We start from the raw sequence: 19,560 nt of genomic DNA on the forward strand, positions 1-19,560 counted from the left end.
CTGCTTCACTGAGAATGTGAGAAGAGCAAGTTGAGTCTTGCGGCGTCCTCTCCGCTGCAGGACATCCTAACACTGACTGTAAGAGTCTTTTCCCCACCTCTCTCCACTTCTCCACTTATTCAGCTTTCTCCATTAAACACAGCAAGGTGCAGCTCTCAGTACTCACACTGTGAGACTTCACATACATGTGAGTGGAGATGTGAAGACAAACGGTCTGTTCCAAAATCTGTTTTCCCAAATATATGTTTGTTTCATTCATTAAATCCAGCCAATAAAAGCCAATAAGAGTGTGTAAAGATATACAAAAGGCTTTTTTAGCAGGCAAAAATATGACTGAATTTATGAGATGCACTGAAAACTAATTCCAGTATTTCCAGACTGCGCTGCTCCACTCTTATCTCTTCACTGGCCGTTCCCCCATCCAAGCCTAAAGACACACATTTCTCACACTGTAATTATGAATATGAAAATATTTTTTGTTATAGAAATATAGAAAGCAAACACGGGAATACTGTATTCACTGTGCACTTTAACTCTTCATCCCAGACAACATGTTGGATTCATGCCACCTCCCCTAAAGACCTGACTTCAGTCTGAGTGTATGCACTCTGCTCTGACTGAGTGAAGACATGACGGAGAACACAAGGGGGAGCTTGTGTCCGACGAACTCTGCAGCAGCCAAGAAGCCACTGCCATCATCAGCGCGCTCCGGATGAGAAAGCCTCATAAAAGCCACTCATCGCCAGCATGCACTCACTCTCTGCACTGCTGCCGTTTGCTGTTAAACACAGTTTGCCTGTGAGCAGTAGTACAGGACGTCTGCCTTTTCAAAATGTTTAGAATTCTTTCAGTGGCTGTTAACATGCGTATCATTTTAAGAGAATACTGTAAAAAGTAATGTAAGTTTGATCTCATTTCACTACACAAGGCATAAAGCAACAGCACTTTGAGACAAAGAGGAAGAAGTCGAACTTCCTCTGTTATACTGTGGTAACACATCAGAGATCTTTAACTGTGTGATAAAGCAGGCTTCCATACAGTGTTTAAAGTTATTAGAAAACAGCTCTGTGCATCTAGAACTGCCCCAACACAGTTAGTAATGGGTTTTTCTTTATTGTGTGTGCAGAAATGCTGTGTGGCTGCTAGTAGATAGCCTTTATCTGCCACCTTTTTCAAATTGTTGGTGTTGTTGTGAAATCATCAGTCATTCTACCTAAGCATCTATGAAGAGCACCTTTAGTGCTCTTTAAGCTAAAGTAAACCCACAATGTTGATGTAAGAGTTATTCCCATGGCTGGAAAACAGATACAGTTGAGTAAAGTTTCTGTTGTTAAAAAGGAAAATGCAGAAAGTAGCTGCAGCGTGACTGGAAAATACACCAGGATGGAATATTCTGGAATTTCCCTCCGGAAAAAAGAAACACCAGCACACAGCTGCTCTGAAACTGGAACGTGATAAGATCAAGTGACCATGATCCGTGCATGCCATCAAACCACCACCCACAGGCGTTCTTATGAAAGAGACTGAAAGAGTGATTAGAATATTACTTTACTTTAATGAACTCTCATCATTATTTGCAGTCAACCAGGTCAAATCAGAATATCTAGAAACATCTAAAGAAGAATCCAAAGCAGGTCCACTTGCCTTCTAAATGAGCCCCTACATGAATCTCATTTTACTTTAAGTGTCGGCAAAGCTATTTCAGAAATATGTTTCCCAACACCTCTAATGTTCACCGATGTACATGTTTGATCTTGTAAGTTGCCTCCCATATGAAACTGGTTTTAAGTGCTGCAACCTTTACCCAGCTCTTCTGTACACAGGCGCCGCAGGCTATAATACTATATAGTATAATACCAGCTGTCTGACACCACCTACAGATCACATCTGTGTTTACTTTCAGGCAACAGTAAGCTGATCAATAGTGTCTCAAGGGCCAAATTTATGGGATACGTGCCATGTTGAAATGTGCCAGCATTTTCCTTTAAATTCACTAACCAATATTTTCACATTATCAATAAATCAATGTTCAGTTTCTCTCCGAGTCGTTTTAATGTCTTTAGCCATCATTTTGGTTTTGCAGCCAACAACTTTACCTGTTTAGAATTTACAGTAGTCTTGTGGAAATACAACCCACAGCAGATGTGAACAGGACACAAGAGTGGGAGTGGCTGAGACAAGAAAAGAGGGTATTTCCTTTGGTTCGGAGCCCTTTGATTTTTGGTCTGCCTCCACATCTGTCTCAGCTAATTGCACCTCGAACAGACCCAGGCTCAATGTGGGCGGCTTCTGTAGGGGTCCGCGTTGGGTGGAGGTTGGATAGAGAGAGACAGAGAGAGAGAGAGAGAGAGAGAGAGAGACAACACAAACAGCAACCAACGTACTGGCAGTGACTATAGCACTAACAATAGGAGTGTGATTAACAGATTAGCAGTATGATATTAGCAGGTGGTTCTTTCCCAAAGCATCAATCCTTTCATGAACAGTTTGGGGGTGGGAACTACACTAAACTGGTTTCCTCTCTAGTTGTTCTAGACTTGAATCAAAGACAATATACTGCAAAAAAATGAAAATCTAAGCAATATGTAAACCATGAGATCTAGACGTGTGACTTAACCACAGTCACATTGTCTTACAACTGACGAATTGTGTTTTCGTCTGATTGGCATCCTGTTTCTAAAAAAACATGGTTAACAATAGACAATAGACAGTGTCTGTAGACGCTTGGCATGCTATTAACTGTGTGTGTAATTTAACTTTGTCTTCAAGATCCAAGGCTTGGATGCCATTGTGGCTGCTCTGAGAACAGTTTCTGCTGCTTCTCCCACCAAAGTTTGGTGTGAGCTCAGCACACCTCTGAACACTGACTTTGAAACTCACTAGTTTTCTGGCTTGTATGCAATGATCAGATCATGAGAGCATGCACACCACACCAACAACAGAGAAGACAAGTTGGAGTTCAGAGCAGAACAAAAGCCCAGGCCCGGCTGTGATCTCACGCCATCCATTTCACCTTAGGCCATCATCTCTGCTCTGAACATTGCACCACAAGCAGATGGTGACATGGCATTATCAGACCTACATGAAATGTTTTGCCAGCACCAAAACACACACATCTAGCTGCCCACATCTGGGCATATGTAGGACAAGAGAACGTTAATCATATTTTCAATAATGGGGGGTTGTGGGTGGAGACTGTGTGGCAGGTCGTGGGCCAGGGTCATCTCCCAAGCGTCCACCAGATGAACATTCAGACCTCTGAACATGGCTTTGAGCACCATGTCAGACTGCAGTGAGTACCAGTCGCTGTTGGTTAGCGTCTCATAAAGTGTCAAAGCTTTGAAGTTCGCAGTCCGGATGACAACCAGGGTGTCTGGAGCCCTGTCCAGCAGCCGCCTCACCGCCCTGCGAATGGTCTGGAGCCGCCGAATGTAGACTGCAATGGGGAAAGTGCTGAAGTGAGACCAGATGCCAAGAACGACGACAGTTTTGGCACCTCCAGTTAAGTCATCTAGTTCGTTGGCAATGTAACGCAGCTCACTCGTTGGGACCTTGGCAAAGCGGATAGGAGGACCATGGCAGCGGAATGTCACCAAGATGTTGTTTGCTTGGTCCGTCGCCATGAAAGGTCCAGTTTGCTTCTCGCTGCTCAGATCAACCTCCTTAAGATCTAAAAGTATTATAGAGGGAACAGATTAAGCTTCCGTATTAACAAAATCCAACAGTAGCCAGAAGTTCTTGTGGATCTTTTACCTGGTAGTTCATTCTTGAGGTACTCAAACCACTGCCTTATGGTGGAGTCTCCAAACAGATGGACAAACTTGCCTTTGAGACACTGACTGATGGCAGAGGAGGTGTAGAACTGGCGAACTGTAACACCACCTAGTGCTCGCCACACACCCTGGTAGTAATAGCCAGAGTATTCAGACATATTGTTGCCATTTGGTTGACCTGTAAGGAAGTAAAAGGACATTTTATACTTACTTATACTTATTTTCAACAAACCCCATCAAAAGACCAAAGTCAAAGTCTCTCCCTGAAACTGTTCACCACTTGAACACACTGGGCCAGGATATTAAGAGTGAGTGGAGGTGAGCAGGTAAGCTGCATTCAGATGACTGATGAATGACCAAGGCAGATTTCCATTTAGCCAATAATATTGCCATTTATTCACAATTAAATCCAGTAGGTGGGAAATAAAAAAAAAAACTGAAAAAGTAAATAAATAAAAAGGTAATATCCTAAACAAACAGAAATGACATAAATGTTACAACGTTTGTCCCCTGATTGTTATTATGTTTAACAAAGTTGGTACATTTTTACATTACTGTTTTCAGACCTTTTAATTACTGGCCCTGCCCCCTTACTCTGTAATTTAATGCATAGACCCCCTAATACAGAGTTTTCTGAGCTTTTATCTATTGTCATACCTGGCTATGACAGGGTGCTTATTCTTGGTGATTTTAATATCCACATCCGTTGTCCCTCCCAGTCCCTTGCCCCCCAATTTTTAGATTTTATTGATTCTTTTAATCTTACTCAATCTGTTAGAGGGATTCTAAAGGTCATACCTGAGACTTAGTACGTTTATCTGGTGTCAATTTGATGGATATACCTGTTACAGATCACGAAGCTGTGGTTTTTAATGTCTCTCTACCACTTCTTGTACTCCTCACGTGCTATACGTTTTCACATCCATAACCCTAGTTCTGCTGTTAAAGAGGAAGATCATTTAGGGACTACATGTTTCTCTGTCTTTTGAAGAAAGGGTTCCCTCTCTGAATTCAGTTTCCCAGAGTCCTTTACTTTCACAAATATGTGCTAAACGCACCACATTAACCCAGCTTTACAGCCACCACTGGTCAATGTGTGAGACATGACTCTACAACCTCAGGTCAACAAAACCAGAGCTCCAGTCCAGACCCCTGAGGGCTCTGCTGGAGACTAGCTCAAGCCTTGCAACTTGTCTCACATGGGCCCCTGACAGTCCATTTACAGGTCTGCAGCTTACTCCTCCAGCCTCAGTGTGGCCTGTACCAAGCAGACCACCTTTTTCATGGCAGCGACACGAAGCCCTGCCTGAACCAGCTGATCTTCAGAGCAACAGGAGCACACCAGCAACTTAGCAAGGACAAAGAACCACAACCTTCTTCCAGCCTGGTTCACCAACAGGCAAAGAAAGCAGCACATCTCCCATTTTAAGGACTGGTAACAAACTCTAACTGGGCATATATAGCATAGCATAACTGTATACATGGCTAAGCAATGGTTGGCAACCTTGTTAATGTGTTGATTTTGATTTGATTTAATGTTCATTGAGTTTGGTTGCTGTGATGTGTTGTAGTTTACTGTGCAGCCATAAAGTTTAGTTGATGTTAGTTGCTCACACAGACAAAGGGTCACATTTAAACACACACACACACACACACACACACACACACTCTCCCCATTGTTTGTTAGCTTGTCATCTGCAGTTAAATTGTTTGTATATTTCACTTTGTTATGTTTTAATAAATGTTTTAATCATCATGCTGTCTTCTTCAATATTGTACAAAGAGTGAATACTGCCAACCTCTGTCAAGAAGGTAATTTATTAATCACAATACCAAATTGATAGTTCAGTTATTTTATGAGAGTTAAATTAACTTTTAACGGTTAAGTTAGTTGTTTTTCGATGCAAATGCTAAATGTGTGGTTCCCACCGCGAAGCATGGAGGAAGAGGTGTGATGGTGTGGGGGGGCTTTGCTATTGACACTGTTCAAGGTACACTGAACCAGCATGGCTACCACAGTATTCCTAAACAACATGCCAACCCGTCTTGTTTGCGGTTGTTTTTAACTTGTTTTTAAACAGGACAATGAGCTCAAACACACCTCCAGGTTGTGTAAGAGAGTGATGGAGCGTTGCATCAGATTACCAGGCCTCCATGATGAAATTACCTCATTTGAGAGATACGTTTGAGATGGTAAAAACATGACTGAACAACAGTTTTGACTTATTGTTCCCACCCATAGATGTGCTGTATGAAAGGGAGGCTCTGTGCCAAATTTTGTCTTCATAAGAAAAAATCCTGGTTAGAGGGTCAATAACAGATGAGGCCAATGTGGGGATCGAGTGGGGAGAGCAGTACTCTGAGGTGTGGCCACAGGTGGAAAAGGTTGGCTACCCAGGCAGCTTGGGTGGACGTCCATCTCGAGGGGAAAACAACTAAAAACTTCTAGGTGAAATTAGAATTGTCAATAAAACCAATGATGTGAGCTCTGCAGTCGGAATAAAGCCACGTGTGGAAGCGGAGGAGTCTGCTGAATTGAAAAATAAGAACTGATTTTAAGATTTTAATCTTGACTTTTAAGGCCCTACATTGTCTGGTTCCTGGCTGAGCTTTTAAAACATTACGTACCAGCCTGTAGCTTGATGAGGCCTTGTTAGCTATTCAAGCAATCTATGTTCTAGATCTATGTCTAGCTATGTTAGGCTGAACCCACTGATTGCAGGTCACAAACAACAGCCATGCCGGAATTGAAAGAGAGCAAATACAGATTTAAGGAAATTTTGAAAGAGGAGGATACGATGTGTGAAAGAGAAGCTCTGTGCTGAGTATTTAAGAGGACTTAGTCATGCAATGGGCCTAATAGAGATGACCTGACCATCTGGTCAAAGTGAGGTCTTAACTGAACTAACTGAACAACTTGATACACTCCCATGTTCTCCTCATAGCGTTACCCTCCATTGCAGGTAACCTGTGTCTCCATGTCTGATTTTCAAACGATTGCTGCTGGCAAATGTGGCTTGTAGCAGAGAGGCAACTCACCACAAACCACAGTCCCTAATGTGCCCATGGCCCAAGTCAAATGAAGATCAAATGAAGACTACTGAAGATGTAAATTTTTATAAATGCATCACAAAAACATAGTGAAACATTGTGACACATTAATTTATGTTGTTTTAGTGGTATTTGAACAAGAATGGAGTTTTATGGCACAAAGGGATAAGATATTTCAGACTTTGACAACACAGGCAATACTTGTAAAATGAATGCAGTATTGGTTTTGGTCTTTTCATGAAACTTATAGCATACTATCAGCCTTATCCTTAAAGCACTACTGAGTGTGCAGAGTTTTGAGGATTAAACTCACTATTTATGGACCTAAATGAACCCCAACTTGCTCCTGAAGCAGCTTCAGTGTGTGAATGTGTGTGAAAGAATAGTCTCCTCCAACTTAGATTCCTCCTGAATGACAAATACAGACCATTATCTCCTACCTATATCAGCAGGTGTTGTTAGTTTTGAAGAACTCTTAAAGAGGAACCAGTCACATACGGACTATATCTACAGAAAAGCTCAGCAGCGCTTCCACCTGCTGAGAAAGCTCCGGTCCTTCGACATCAATACAAACATTCTGATCATGGTTTACAATCTGTACTCACTTTCAACATAGTATCCTGGTACAATTCACTCACAACCAAAAATAAAACAAAACTGTCCCAAATTACAAAACAGGCTGGGAAAATAATTGGATCCCCCCCAGACCCCCCTCACAGAACTTTACCACCCAGTTACCAGGAAAGCCACCACTATCACACAAGACCCCACCCACCCTCTGCACCTGTCTTTCCAACCAGGTCGCCGCTATAAGGTCCCACTTTCCCGGAAAAGCACGTATAAAAAATCTTTTATTCCCACTGCCATCACCACCCTCAACAGTTTGAAATAACAAGTACTGCCCAGATACACTGCACTGCCATATATCACATAATGTTTGTCTTTGTACTGTGTTTTGTGCGTTTTTATCCATTTTTGGAGCCTGTCAAAGATGAATTTCTGTCACTTGAACAGACAATAAAGGTTTATCTTATCTTATCTTAACTCAATTCTCATGATCATTGCAATAGACCTGGCTATTATTACCAAATGTATCACTTTTAAGACATATTACCGAGCCCACTTGAGCAAAAAGTCTTTTATTAGTCTATATTCTTTTTGGTGGCAACTTTGCTTGTGTATATGATTGTAGGATTAAGATAAAACTTTTTATTGATCCCGCAGTGGGGAAAGTTTGCTGTTACTGCAGCTCAAAGGACAGACATAAAGCACACAGTTAAGAAAGAGAAAATTCAATAAACATAATATATACAGAAAAACACAAAAACTAACATTATATACACAAGTAATACAATGATTATAAAGAAACAACAACAGGGTGGGATGGGATGGAAACATTATATGGATTATGTATTATGGATTATTGCACAGTTGTCCATGAGTTGAGTAATAATAAAGTGCATTTAGTAGTGGTTGTGATTAACAGAGCTGTTTATTAAAATCAAAAAAGTAAGTCATTAAGAATCTGTGAAATGTTTTTATATCTTCCAGTTTTACTTTCATTGTCTTTGACACATTCAGCTTTGAATTATTATTATGGTGCTATTGCGACTTACCTTCCTTTTTTGGTAACACGGTGACACTGGCAGGTCCTGAAGCCCGAATGGAGACTTTCATGTTGACTTCACTGAAGAAAAGCACACACAGTAACATATCTCTTATACACACAACAACCAACAGCATGCAACATTTATGAAGCTAAAATTGGAACAATGGTAAGTATCAGATTGGTAAATGGACTGCACTTTTATAGTGCCTTTCTAGTCTTTTCAACCACTCAAAGCTTCAAGAGCACTTTGGGGTTCAGTATCTTTCCCAAGGATGCTGGCTGGAGGAGCTGGGGATCAAACCGCAAAGCTTCTGACTAATGGATGACCTGCTCTGCCACCAAGCCACTGCACCCGACTGGGAAGCAAGCTTTAAAGTTGATTCAACATTACCCAAATCCTAGCCTCTAAAAATTCATTTTGTGAGTCAAAGCTGTACTTATTGATATCTTGATACATTTTCAACAGGCAGTCAGTCAGATAGTTCAGGAGTTGGAGGACACCAAATGAGGGCTAAAGGAGTGTAAATATTTGGACTTACATTTGTTATTAACTCAAATTTTGCTCCATGTCTCACATCCAAAATAAATGTATAAAATTATAATAAACATGAATTAGTCCCAGTAAATACCAGAATGCCAACTAGTGTGATACAGACTGATTGTAAACATCTTTAGTAGCAAGAGTAACAAACTCTCCCACCAAAGAGATACTGTACCCAGGTGACACTCTGTGTATGTACTTATTAGAAGTCACACAAAACACCTGTCTCTCTGCTCCCTCACCTTTGAAAGAGTTCCTCCTCCTTGGCCATGAGGTTTTGAAGGAATTCTCCTTTGGCATGGTTGATCCTGGCATCACAGTTCAGCTGCTTTGGCTTGAAGCAGAACCAAGGCTCACCTGTACGAAGATCAGTGTAGTTGCATAGCGGCTGCTTGGTTGGACGTAGGCAGACATTACAGATGGTAGTTTCAGAGAGTGAGCCTGAGCGGAAGAAGCTCTCGAAGTAAATCCTATCTGGTTGTTCACTGGTCAGCCTGCGCAACACTGTGACAGCCTCGCTAGGGTGAACCAGCGTCACCTGATAGGATAGAGAACAAGTTTTCATCATGTTCAGCCATATTGGTAAAGACAAAGTGAATGATACTTAAAGCTCCACACTTTCTATTAATGGACTATGCGCCGTTTGATAAAAATGTCCTCACTAGATGCCTATCTGATATTGTTGTTGCCAAATTTAAGGAAATGATTCCATCAGCATTTAAGCTAATGCCATGTCTCCATACAATAGAAGACCCCCATGTGAATCTTAGCCCCACCCATATTGATTATCTGGTCTCTAAAAAACAAGATAATAAAACAAAAGAGACAAGCTCCTTGGTATAACTCCCAGACCCGCAAACTTAAGCAAAATCTGCCAAAATCTTAAGAGGATATGGCGTGCCACCAAATTAGAAGAATCCAGCTTAATCTGGCAAGACAGTCTGAAAACCTATAGAAAGGCCCTCTGTAATGCCAGAGCCGCCTACTACTCCTCATTGATAGAAGAAAATAAAAACAGCCCTAGATTTCTGTTCAGCACAATAGCCAGGCTGACAAAGAGCCAGAACTCCATTGATCCTTGTGATCCTTTAGAGCTCAGTAGCAATGACATTTGGACTGTTTCTCTCCAATTGATCCTCCTGAATTGGTTTCAATGATTTCCTAGTGGGCTACTTAAAGAATTCCTACCCTTAAGCGCTGGTGAAGGTTACAAACGACCTCCTTATGGCATCAGACAGAGGACTTGAGGATCTGAGTGCTGGATTTGATACCATTGACCATCATTACAGAGACTGGAACACTTCATTGGCATGAAAGGAACCGCATTAAGCTGATTTAAGTCCTATTTATCAGATCGATTTCAGTTTGTACATGTTAACAATGAGTCCTCTGTCCACGCTTAAGTTAGACATGGAGTTCCACAAGGTTCGGTGCTTGGACCGATATTATTTACCTTATATATGCTTCCTCTGGGTAATATTATCAGGAAGCACTGTTATGCAGATGATACCCAATGATACTTATCAATAAAGCCAGATGAATCCAATCAGTTGAATAAACGCCAATTCTGTATTAAGGACATAAAGTCCTGGATGAGCAGCAATTTTCTGCTACTAAACTCAGACAAAATTGAAGTTACTGTGCTTGGCCTTAAACACCTCAGAGACACCTTTTCTAACAATATAGCTACTCTGGATGGCATTCCTCTGGCCTCCAGCTCCACTGTACAGAATCTGGGAGTTGTCTTTGCTCAGGATTTGTCCTTTAACTCCCACATAAAACAGATTTCTAGAACTGCCTTTTTCCATCTACATAATATTGCTAAAATCAGGCCCATCTTGTCTATGAATGATGAAAAATTAGTCCATGCATTTGTCACTTCTAGGTTTGACTGTTGCAGCTCGTTATTATCAGGCTGCTCCAATAAGTCGTTAAAGACTCTCCAGCTGGTCCAGAACGCTGCTGCTCGTGTTCTGACGAGAACTAAGAGAAGAGACCACATTTCTCCTGTACTGTCTTCTCTTCATTGGCTTCCAGTAAAATACAGACTCCTCTCTCCTCCTCTTCCTCTCCATCCTTATGCCTCATGTTATTAGTCACGTTATTATTATTCATATATTAACAATTGTCTTGTTATTCACTGTTACCATATTGCTCATTATTAGTCATATTACTAGTGTCTGTAATTTAGTTGCTGTTATTATTATTATGGTTATTTATTGTGCATGTCAAAGATTTAGTTCTCTATAAATAAAGGCTACAGGCTAAAGCTAAGGTTTCATTAACAACAACCTGACCTTACATTTTTCTATCATACTTTTAACATAAGGACTAACAAACTCTAAACTGCAATAAAAGAACAATACTGTTTCTTCATTTACATGGATTATCATCATACAGTTGGTATTTCAGCACCACATCAAGCCATCAATTGCATGTTTAAGACCCTTTTACAGGTTTCTTGTTTTAAAACAAGTCAGCCAGCAACAACACAAAGTCAACTCTGTGAGTTGCTGTTTTCACTGCTGTTGGTAAATCTGCCGCTGTTATCATTACAAACTGCATATGTGCTTGTGCGAGAAGTGAGAATTAACAGGTGAAGCAACATTAACTAAGGGGAACACCGTCACACACACAGCGTCAGTCGCATGTAATATGATAGTGTTTGGCATCACCTGAACTTGTGCGTCTCCTTCCCAGAGTAAAGAGAATACAGCTGAGTAGTTGCCATTGAGATGATCCACCACACGCCCTGCCACACCCGCACCAAGTGTCGGGTTGTGCAGCCGGGCGATTAGGAAGTCCCCCCCAGACCTCTTGGGATGGCCCTGGAAGTCATACACTTTGATCGTAACCTCCAGCTGGTCCCCTACATGCCACTGTCCCCCTCCCCTCCCTGGAAGGATGGTGAATTTGCTGTGGGCAGGATCACTGGTCTGCTCCAGGGAAATAGGAGCTGGCAAAAGTGGAGTCTCAGGCCAAGCAATGGAGTCTAATAGAAGGCTTTCCTCCAGAGCGTCCTCAGGAGACAGTGGCTGGAACGCGCAGAAACTGTGATGCTTGAAAGCGATGGTAGAATTCACTTCATGAGGAAACTGGCATGGGATCGAGAGAGAGAGATAGTGATGAAGATGTAACTGATCTCCTAGGAATTTCTGTCTCTGTTTTGTTTGTGTTTCAAGGTCTTTCTCACTGAAATCCATGTTTTGGGATATTTTTGCTATTGGAATCACTGTAGAAGCTGCATCAAGCCTAATGATTTGATGGAAGATGTTTGTGGCAGATATGTTGAATTTGATCCATACAGATTGGATTGAACGAGCCACTGAAGATGAATACCATATTATCATCACATGTTGCTGCTGTTTTCATTCCCCTTGACAAAAAATTAAAAAATGCACTACAGAATTATTTCCTGGGTGTACATAAATAACTGTAAGCTATCTGTTTATTATTATTATTATTACTACTTTATCTTATTCTATTCTAAATTGAGTTATTTGTTGGCTACATATGTTCTATCATAAGTATCATTTCATCCTGTGTCAGAATTTGCCAAATAATACTTTGATAGCTTGAGATGATTCAGGAGGAATTTAAACTTCCAACAAGGCAGCAACATAAAACACAACACGGCAGCAATGATGAGTGTAACACACACCGCTATTTCCTTAGATGCAGAGTCTTCTTTAGCTCGTTTCGACTGACCCCTGTTGACTTCAAACCACTAAGAAGAGCACAAAGAAAAACAGAAATATAGACATCTCTAATGTGAAATACCCAAGTCTGACCATTGATTTCCTCTAATGGGTATTTAGAGATCACAATGGAGGAGACAGAGGTAAAGTGGCTAAAGAGGAAACGAATGGTAACCAATAGGTAAGAACACATTCACAATTTTGGTCTTGCCATGAAATGGAATGCACAGAATAATGTGGATGAGTCAAATAGAAACACACATTTAAAAACTATATCCTGAAATCGAACTACTATTAAACCTGTAAAACAAGGCCCACCTTAGTTCTCACCCCCAAGATGGTCATGTTATACTGCGCAAAGATTAAGACAGCCAAAACCAGAACGAGGAAGATGGTGATGTACTTGGGATGGCAAATGCTGACCTCCCCTCTTGTACAAGCTCTGACCCTCATGGCTGGTGATCGATCTTCATTTATGGCTGCAGTGTAGCATCTGTTACTGGATTGAAAAAAAAGGGAGATAACTGTGGCACCTTGTTATGCTGTTTTTAAACTCAAATGGGCAATCCTATCTATACAAGTAATTTGACACCAGTAATTAGGGGCAGAGTAAGTCCAGTCACCCAGGAAACTCTTTTTGACTGTTTAAGATGACAATTCATTCCCAGGTGACCCTGACCTGTACCTTTTGCAACATTATGTTAATATTCAAACTTTTATCTTAACATTTGAACATCATCTTTTGCTATCTGACATCACACTCTGTGAAGTTCCCCTGACAATATGCTGCACTATATCAATTTTCACTCACAGATCAGAGATCCTCGAGACCTAATTACAGTTTTCTTGGCATGAAATTTGGTACAGACATTCATGTTCGCCTCAGGATGCCACTGACATCTAAACCATAATCATGTCAAATTTAATTTTGAAAAAGCAAAAATCAACATCTGTAGTTATAGAGGTTGGCCTGTGTTGACCTGCAAAGGTTTAACCAGGATAAAGAAGAAGATCTGTATCCTGATATGAGAGGCAGTCAATATTTGGAATATCAAAATAACAACTTCAACTTAAATATTCATTTATTTTCACCACTAAATTATTGCATCTGTAAATTTAGGCTTCATTCAACTTATGCATCTGAAGAATTGAGAAACTGTGAGAACTGTGAAGCAGAATTTGTCAGACAGTTACAGTCACCAGGACCCCTGGATATCTGTGACTTTATCACATAACTTGTTATTACTTGCTTGTTTAAATACAGTTACAGTGTATTAGAAAGTATAGCTTGGGAGACTGAACCAACATTTGCCTTTTGCAATAATGGCAGATGCTGCTGGGTGTAAACAATAAAATGGTCAGACTATCTAAGTCCAGTCTTCATAGTCAAAATAAACGGGTAAACTGCATCCTGTCTGTTTCATGTTGCTGGTGGCCTGGGATCCAACAAGGACTTGTTAAGGGAGTGGGCCTGGGTCACGACATATTTTTTTTATCGGGGTATATTATATTGGGTAAAATATACCTGACGTCAGTGATGGTGTTACTTACTGTTAGGTTAGTGTTCTAGGGTTAATGAGCAGCAGGTTTTGTCTGAGCCTAGTGACATTTACATGAATGTGTCATTGTAATACAATAATTGAATATAAAACTAGGAAATTGGTGATTCTGCATTTTACTTCTGATAACTGTATAATATTTTTTGTTTCACCAAATGGATGTCATTTTTTGCATTATCTTATAAATTGATTATGTTTTCAACTGTATACAAATCATAATGGACAAAGTATCCATTAATTAGGGCTGTCACTATGACCGCAATATTGAAATACTGCTCTATCGACAAGCCAACCATGGTGGATGTCAAGCCAATACTGTATATGACTGGTGCCACTGATATGTACGCTGACCAGCCCCTGCAGAGGGACTTCAGCTGGGTATTAGTGATCATGAAATACATGGAGGAGAGCTGGGGTCACCACAACACACAAACAGGAGAGCCAGTTACAGTAGTGTAATGGGTGAGGACTGAGGAGCTCCTACTTACAAAGAGAAATGGCTGGTGTAGGCCTGTAATTATCATCTCAACAGTCGTGTTAGTTTCCCACAGGAGGAGCAGTCGGACCTGAAACGTTTTAACATATAAAGCATGTTGTGTGAGAAGCGGACAGAAAACTATTCTCTGTGGTGGAGTTTCATAGAAATGAAAGTGAGCGATGTGTCGTTATCGTGGGTTGATGGTACGTGCTGTAACTCATGTTAGTCAAGCTGTGGTTGACCAGTGGGCTTGAATGGCTGCACAGCAGCTTTTCTTTTCTCTACCCATCTGTGGGGGTGTGGGCTGGTTTTGAGCTCAGCTGCAAAGGAGAGAGGTGCAGGACTGGCCCAGGAGATGGCGCGGGAGAGAGGTAATTAGCCCTTGAGAACACCTGCAGTAAATTGCCTCTCTCCCTATTTGTACGCAGTAGCACGCCGGGACCCGAGAGGGGGAGAAAAGGAGAGCGCCGTGTGCCCTACCGCCGGAAAAGCGGACACTTTGTGTTGACAATAAATAAACCCCCCTGAGTGAGTTAACCCTCTAAGCGCCAAAGTCGCAAAATTGCGACAAGCAACATTGCTGAATAAAACAGGCTGTATCTATAAATGTGGTGCCGAATCTTGTTACTACTTTTCACCAGGAGATGGCGGACATGTGTGCCTGTAATCTGAGCAACATTTGTGGGCGTGGTTCTATTCAAAGTTTTACAGTAAAAAGAGTTTGTAAAACACCCTCCGGCGCAGAGATGCGGCGGCGAAGCTGAAGTAGTAGTGTAGAGCATAGCGAGAGCGAAAGAGTGTTTTTTCATTTACTCATGATGCCGAGAGGTCGGTTTACCATCGACGAAGTACTTCGTCAGGTACTGGCTGACTCCGATTCCGAGGAGGAAGACATGCAGTTGTCCAGTGAAGCAGAAACTGACATTAGTAGTGACGGCGAGTCCGTGCGCCATAGTCCACAATCAGCACATGGTATAGCGGATGCTTCACCTCAGCGTGGCCGGGGTGAAGCAATCTGCGATCGTCAAGCAGGGGACGTGGTCGAGGTGGCAGGGGGGCTCATAACACCGCAAATATGGGTGAATGTAGCGGGGATGAAAACAACCGCGGTTGTCGTGGCAGACGCGGGAGACGCCGCGGGAAAAAATACACCGCTAATAGCGGCGGAGGTGGCGTTCATCGCCGCACCGTAAATCACGGCGGTGATGATAATGATGATGATGGCTGGCAGTTCTTGAGAGAAGAGGAAGAGTATCAAAAGTGGATCCGAAATTTTGATGAGCCTGTTGGTTATTGTGGAGACGATCTGACAAATTCTGAGCCCATTGATTTCATCTCTCTTTTTCTGAATGATGAATTCTGGAGCCTATCCCAAATTTCGTTTCATACTAAAGATATTTCACATTTACAGTATGCCTTTATCTCAAACCACTTTAAAGTTATAGCCTTTTGAAACCTTGATATCAAAATTGAACATTTTCCAATATGTCCGCCACCTTGTGACGTCATAATATGCAAATTAGATGAATAATTTCACTCCCATCACAGACTTTGAGTCATACTGAACAATTTTCTCATTGACAGTATACCTTTATCTCAAACTACTTTCAAGTTATAGCCTTTTGAAATCTTGATATCAAAATTGTATATTTTCTTGAAAAAACTCCGGCGCCTAAAGGGTTAAGTTGTCAGGTGTCTTGTGTGCTGGGGAACCCCACGCAGAGGTTTCGTTGCTACACCATCTATTCTGCGATCAGACGTGACAGACAAATCAGGTTTTCTATCGGTAACAAAAACAAAAACACATCATGCTGCAGCAGGAAAAGAAAGAATGCTTAGGACATTTTGTTTCTTTGTGTATATGAGGTTTTTTTTCTGTATATATTATGTTTATTTAATTTTCTATTTCTTTAACTGTGTGCTTTGTCTGTTCCCTCAAGCTGCTGTAACAGCAAACTTTCCCCAGTGAGGGATCAATAAATGTTATCTTATCTTATCTTAATGGTATATATAGATGTTGGGCTTCACTATACGGTGAACAGCACATGGTGAAGACCGCATGTTTCTTTTCTGTGTGAAACTATTGGGCTCCTTTCCCCAATGCCCCCAGTTTCACAGATAGGTGTGAAATCACCCCGCACCCAGCTCCACAGTCGTCATTGGCCGGAGGGGACACATGATTTTACGACCTCGGCCCAAGAAAACCAGTTCACCCCCACTGAACTTTCTCTTTCTCATCGTCTCGCCTGAAGTGGAGAGACCACGCTCTTTCCTGCTCCCTCTCCTCCTGCAGAGGAGAGACCAGCTCTCCTGATCTTTCCTGAAGAGGAGAGAAGCTTAACTCAGCTAAGCTCTGCCTCAGTGTGGTCTGTACCAGAACAGCCACCTCCTTCATGGTAGCGACACAAGGTCCTGCCTGAAGTAAGCAGATCAGCGCCAGCAGGCACGACCCAGAGTCTGCCAGCTGATAACCAGAACCAACAACAGGAGCACACCAGCAAGTTAGCACAGAGCTGCTAACTAACAGGAACAAAGGAGCGACCGGATTCCTCCAGCCTGCAACCACACAGCACGGACACGAACCACACCTTTCCTCCAGCAACAGGCTGAGAAAGCAGCATCCTCAAGGACACTTCTTCTACCCCTTTAAGGACTGGTAACAAACTCTAACTGGGCATAATTAGCATAGCATTACTGCATACATGGTTTACCCCTGTTAATGTATTGACTTGCTTTAATGTTCCTTGAGTTTGATTATTGTGATGTGTTGCAGATTACTGTGCATCCATTAAGTTTAGTTGATGTTAGCCTACAAACTAACCATCCTGTCTTAACCTGCACCTTTATCTCTCTCACACACACAGTCTATAACAGGCCACTGAGGGACAAAGCTAAGCTAACAGCACTTAGCTTCCTTTGTCTCCAGTGCCCCACACCCCAGGGGGTCTGGCCATCACCATTTGGTCCCTCTTCCCCACCTTTGTGGGACCCATCTCACATTCCTCAGCCTTATCACACACACACACACACACACACACACACACACACACACACACACACACACACACACACACACACACACACACACACACTCTTCATATTATTTGTTAGTTTAGTCATAGAGATTTAGTTAGATTGTTTGATTGATTTTGTTTCTGTAACAGCAGATGTCTTTAATACCTACTCTGCTTCAGCTGTACTTACAACCAAAGTACAAGTCCTTCACCTTAACGAATAACAAATGATGTCCCTGAATTTTGCTCTGTTTTAATAAATGTTTTAATACTTGCTGTCTCCTTTAATGTTGTACAAGGGTGAACACTGCCAACCTCTACACTGTCAAGAACTCCAAAATCCTTCAGCTAGCTATCAATGTGGTAATTTTGGTAGTAATTATTAAATTAATTATAAAACATAATTCCAAATTGATAGTTTAGTATTTTTATGAGACTAAATCAATTAAAACGTCTTTTCCTCGTTTTTCGAGGTGGTGCCCCAATCGAGGTGGACTTTATTCAAAGTTCATTTATTTTAATAATTATTAATTATCTTTGATAATTATTAATTATTTCTGATAGCCAAATTGAACATTACCACTTGTCAAAGCACAACATAGAGGATCAAATGATGTTTGTGAACAGCACGATGATTCCATGATTACACAAGAATAACTTCCTCAAGTCGGACACAAGTCGATCAAATAAAAAAACATAAATAGATAAATAAAAAAGGCTGATTCTGATTCTTCTCTGTGACATAAAATGTAAAGAAACACAATCAGCAGTAAGTAAGGAAACAGCTAATGGTTTGTGTTGCAATGGAATCTAGGTTTATTTTAGATAGCTCGCCTTCGTCTAACCCTGTAAAGTAATAAAAGACATAGCAACTTGTAGGACACACAGGACACCTGGGCTTATTTGCTGTGTGAAAGTCACTTCTGGATACGGTGCACCTGGCTCGAGAAAGGAAGTGGCGAATGGCTCCTTGCTGCAATAAGCACCATTTGCAGAGGAGAGGCGTCTGGGTTGAGGACTGCTGGCCTTGCTGCCTTATTTCATTTAGTGACTGTTTGTGTTTTTTTTATTTCAGTAATATTATGGGCCAGTGGTGAAGTGTTGCTCGCCCTAAGGTGTAACACAACATAGTTATTTTAACCCAAACAATCTTTTCCTATACCAGACCTTGTAGTTTGGTGCCGAAACCTAACATATAGTCTTTGTGCTTTATCTTGAAGGTGTAACTGGACATTGCAAATGCCTTATTGCTGAGTCGACTGTGGAATAAGAATGTGTAGTTTTGATGCTCATCGTTAACATCTACTGAATGGACTGGCACATGATTTCACTCACACATTCATGGTTCCAATGAAGGATAAATCTTTATGACTTTGGGATCCATTGTTTTTTCCTATTAATACTTGGGCTGCCGAACCTTGATACTGGTCTCTTGAACACTTTGGTGTGACATCGAGTTGGATAAAACAGCATCATAGCAGCTTTGTAACGGCTGTATAAAGCTACCTGTGTTATGGGTGGTAGATGTGAGAGCAGGGTGCTTATTTGAGATGTAAAGAGGCATTAAGATTTAGAAGAAACACACAAGACACATGAATAGGATTTACAAATAACTACTTGAAATAGAAGACACAAATAAGATGGTGTCCCAATAGGAGGTGTTATGAATGTTTTTGTTAAAAACTCACCCGTCTGTCAGTCTGTTGGTGGATAGCTCTTGAAACTGATTTCCTCATTTGGGTCGTGAGCTTTCAGTGCAACTCTGAATATCTTAAAGGGGAAGTCAGAATATTGAGTTATTGCCAAATTCTTCACCAGCATGCCACTCCTTCACTGT

The 19,560-nt window shown here is 41.4% G+C and overlaps 1 protein-coding gene across 1 annotated transcript; it reads right to left on the reverse strand.

Annotated features, from left to right (window-relative positions):
• Positions 1 to 1,535: 1,535 nt before the first annotated feature.
• LOC139225720 (NXPE family member 3-like) lies at positions 1,536 to 19,101 on the reverse strand. Its single transcript, XM_070856555.1, has 8 exons — positions 19,059 to 19,101; positions 13,003 to 13,171; positions 12,636 to 12,701; positions 11,650 to 12,069; positions 9,217 to 9,512; positions 8,441 to 8,511; positions 3,754 to 3,951; positions 1,536 to 3,670 (listed from the first exon to the last, which is right to left on the reverse strand). The coding sequence occupies exons 1-8, from the start codon at positions 19,064 to 19,066 to the stop codon at positions 3,117 to 3,119; spliced, it is 1,782 nt and encodes a 593-aa protein (XP_070712656.1). The 5' UTR covers positions 19,067 to 19,101; the 3' UTR covers positions 1,536 to 3,116.
• Between the last annotated feature and the right edge of the window lie 459 nt (positions 19,102 to 19,560).

This window comes from Pempheris klunzingeri, chromosome 3 (assembly GCF_042242105.1).
Source record: "Pempheris klunzingeri isolate RE-2024b chromosome 3, fPemKlu1.hap1, whole genome shotgun sequence".
NCBI lineage: Eukaryota > Metazoa > Chordata > Actinopteri > Acropomatiformes > Pempheridae > Pempheris > Pempheris klunzingeri.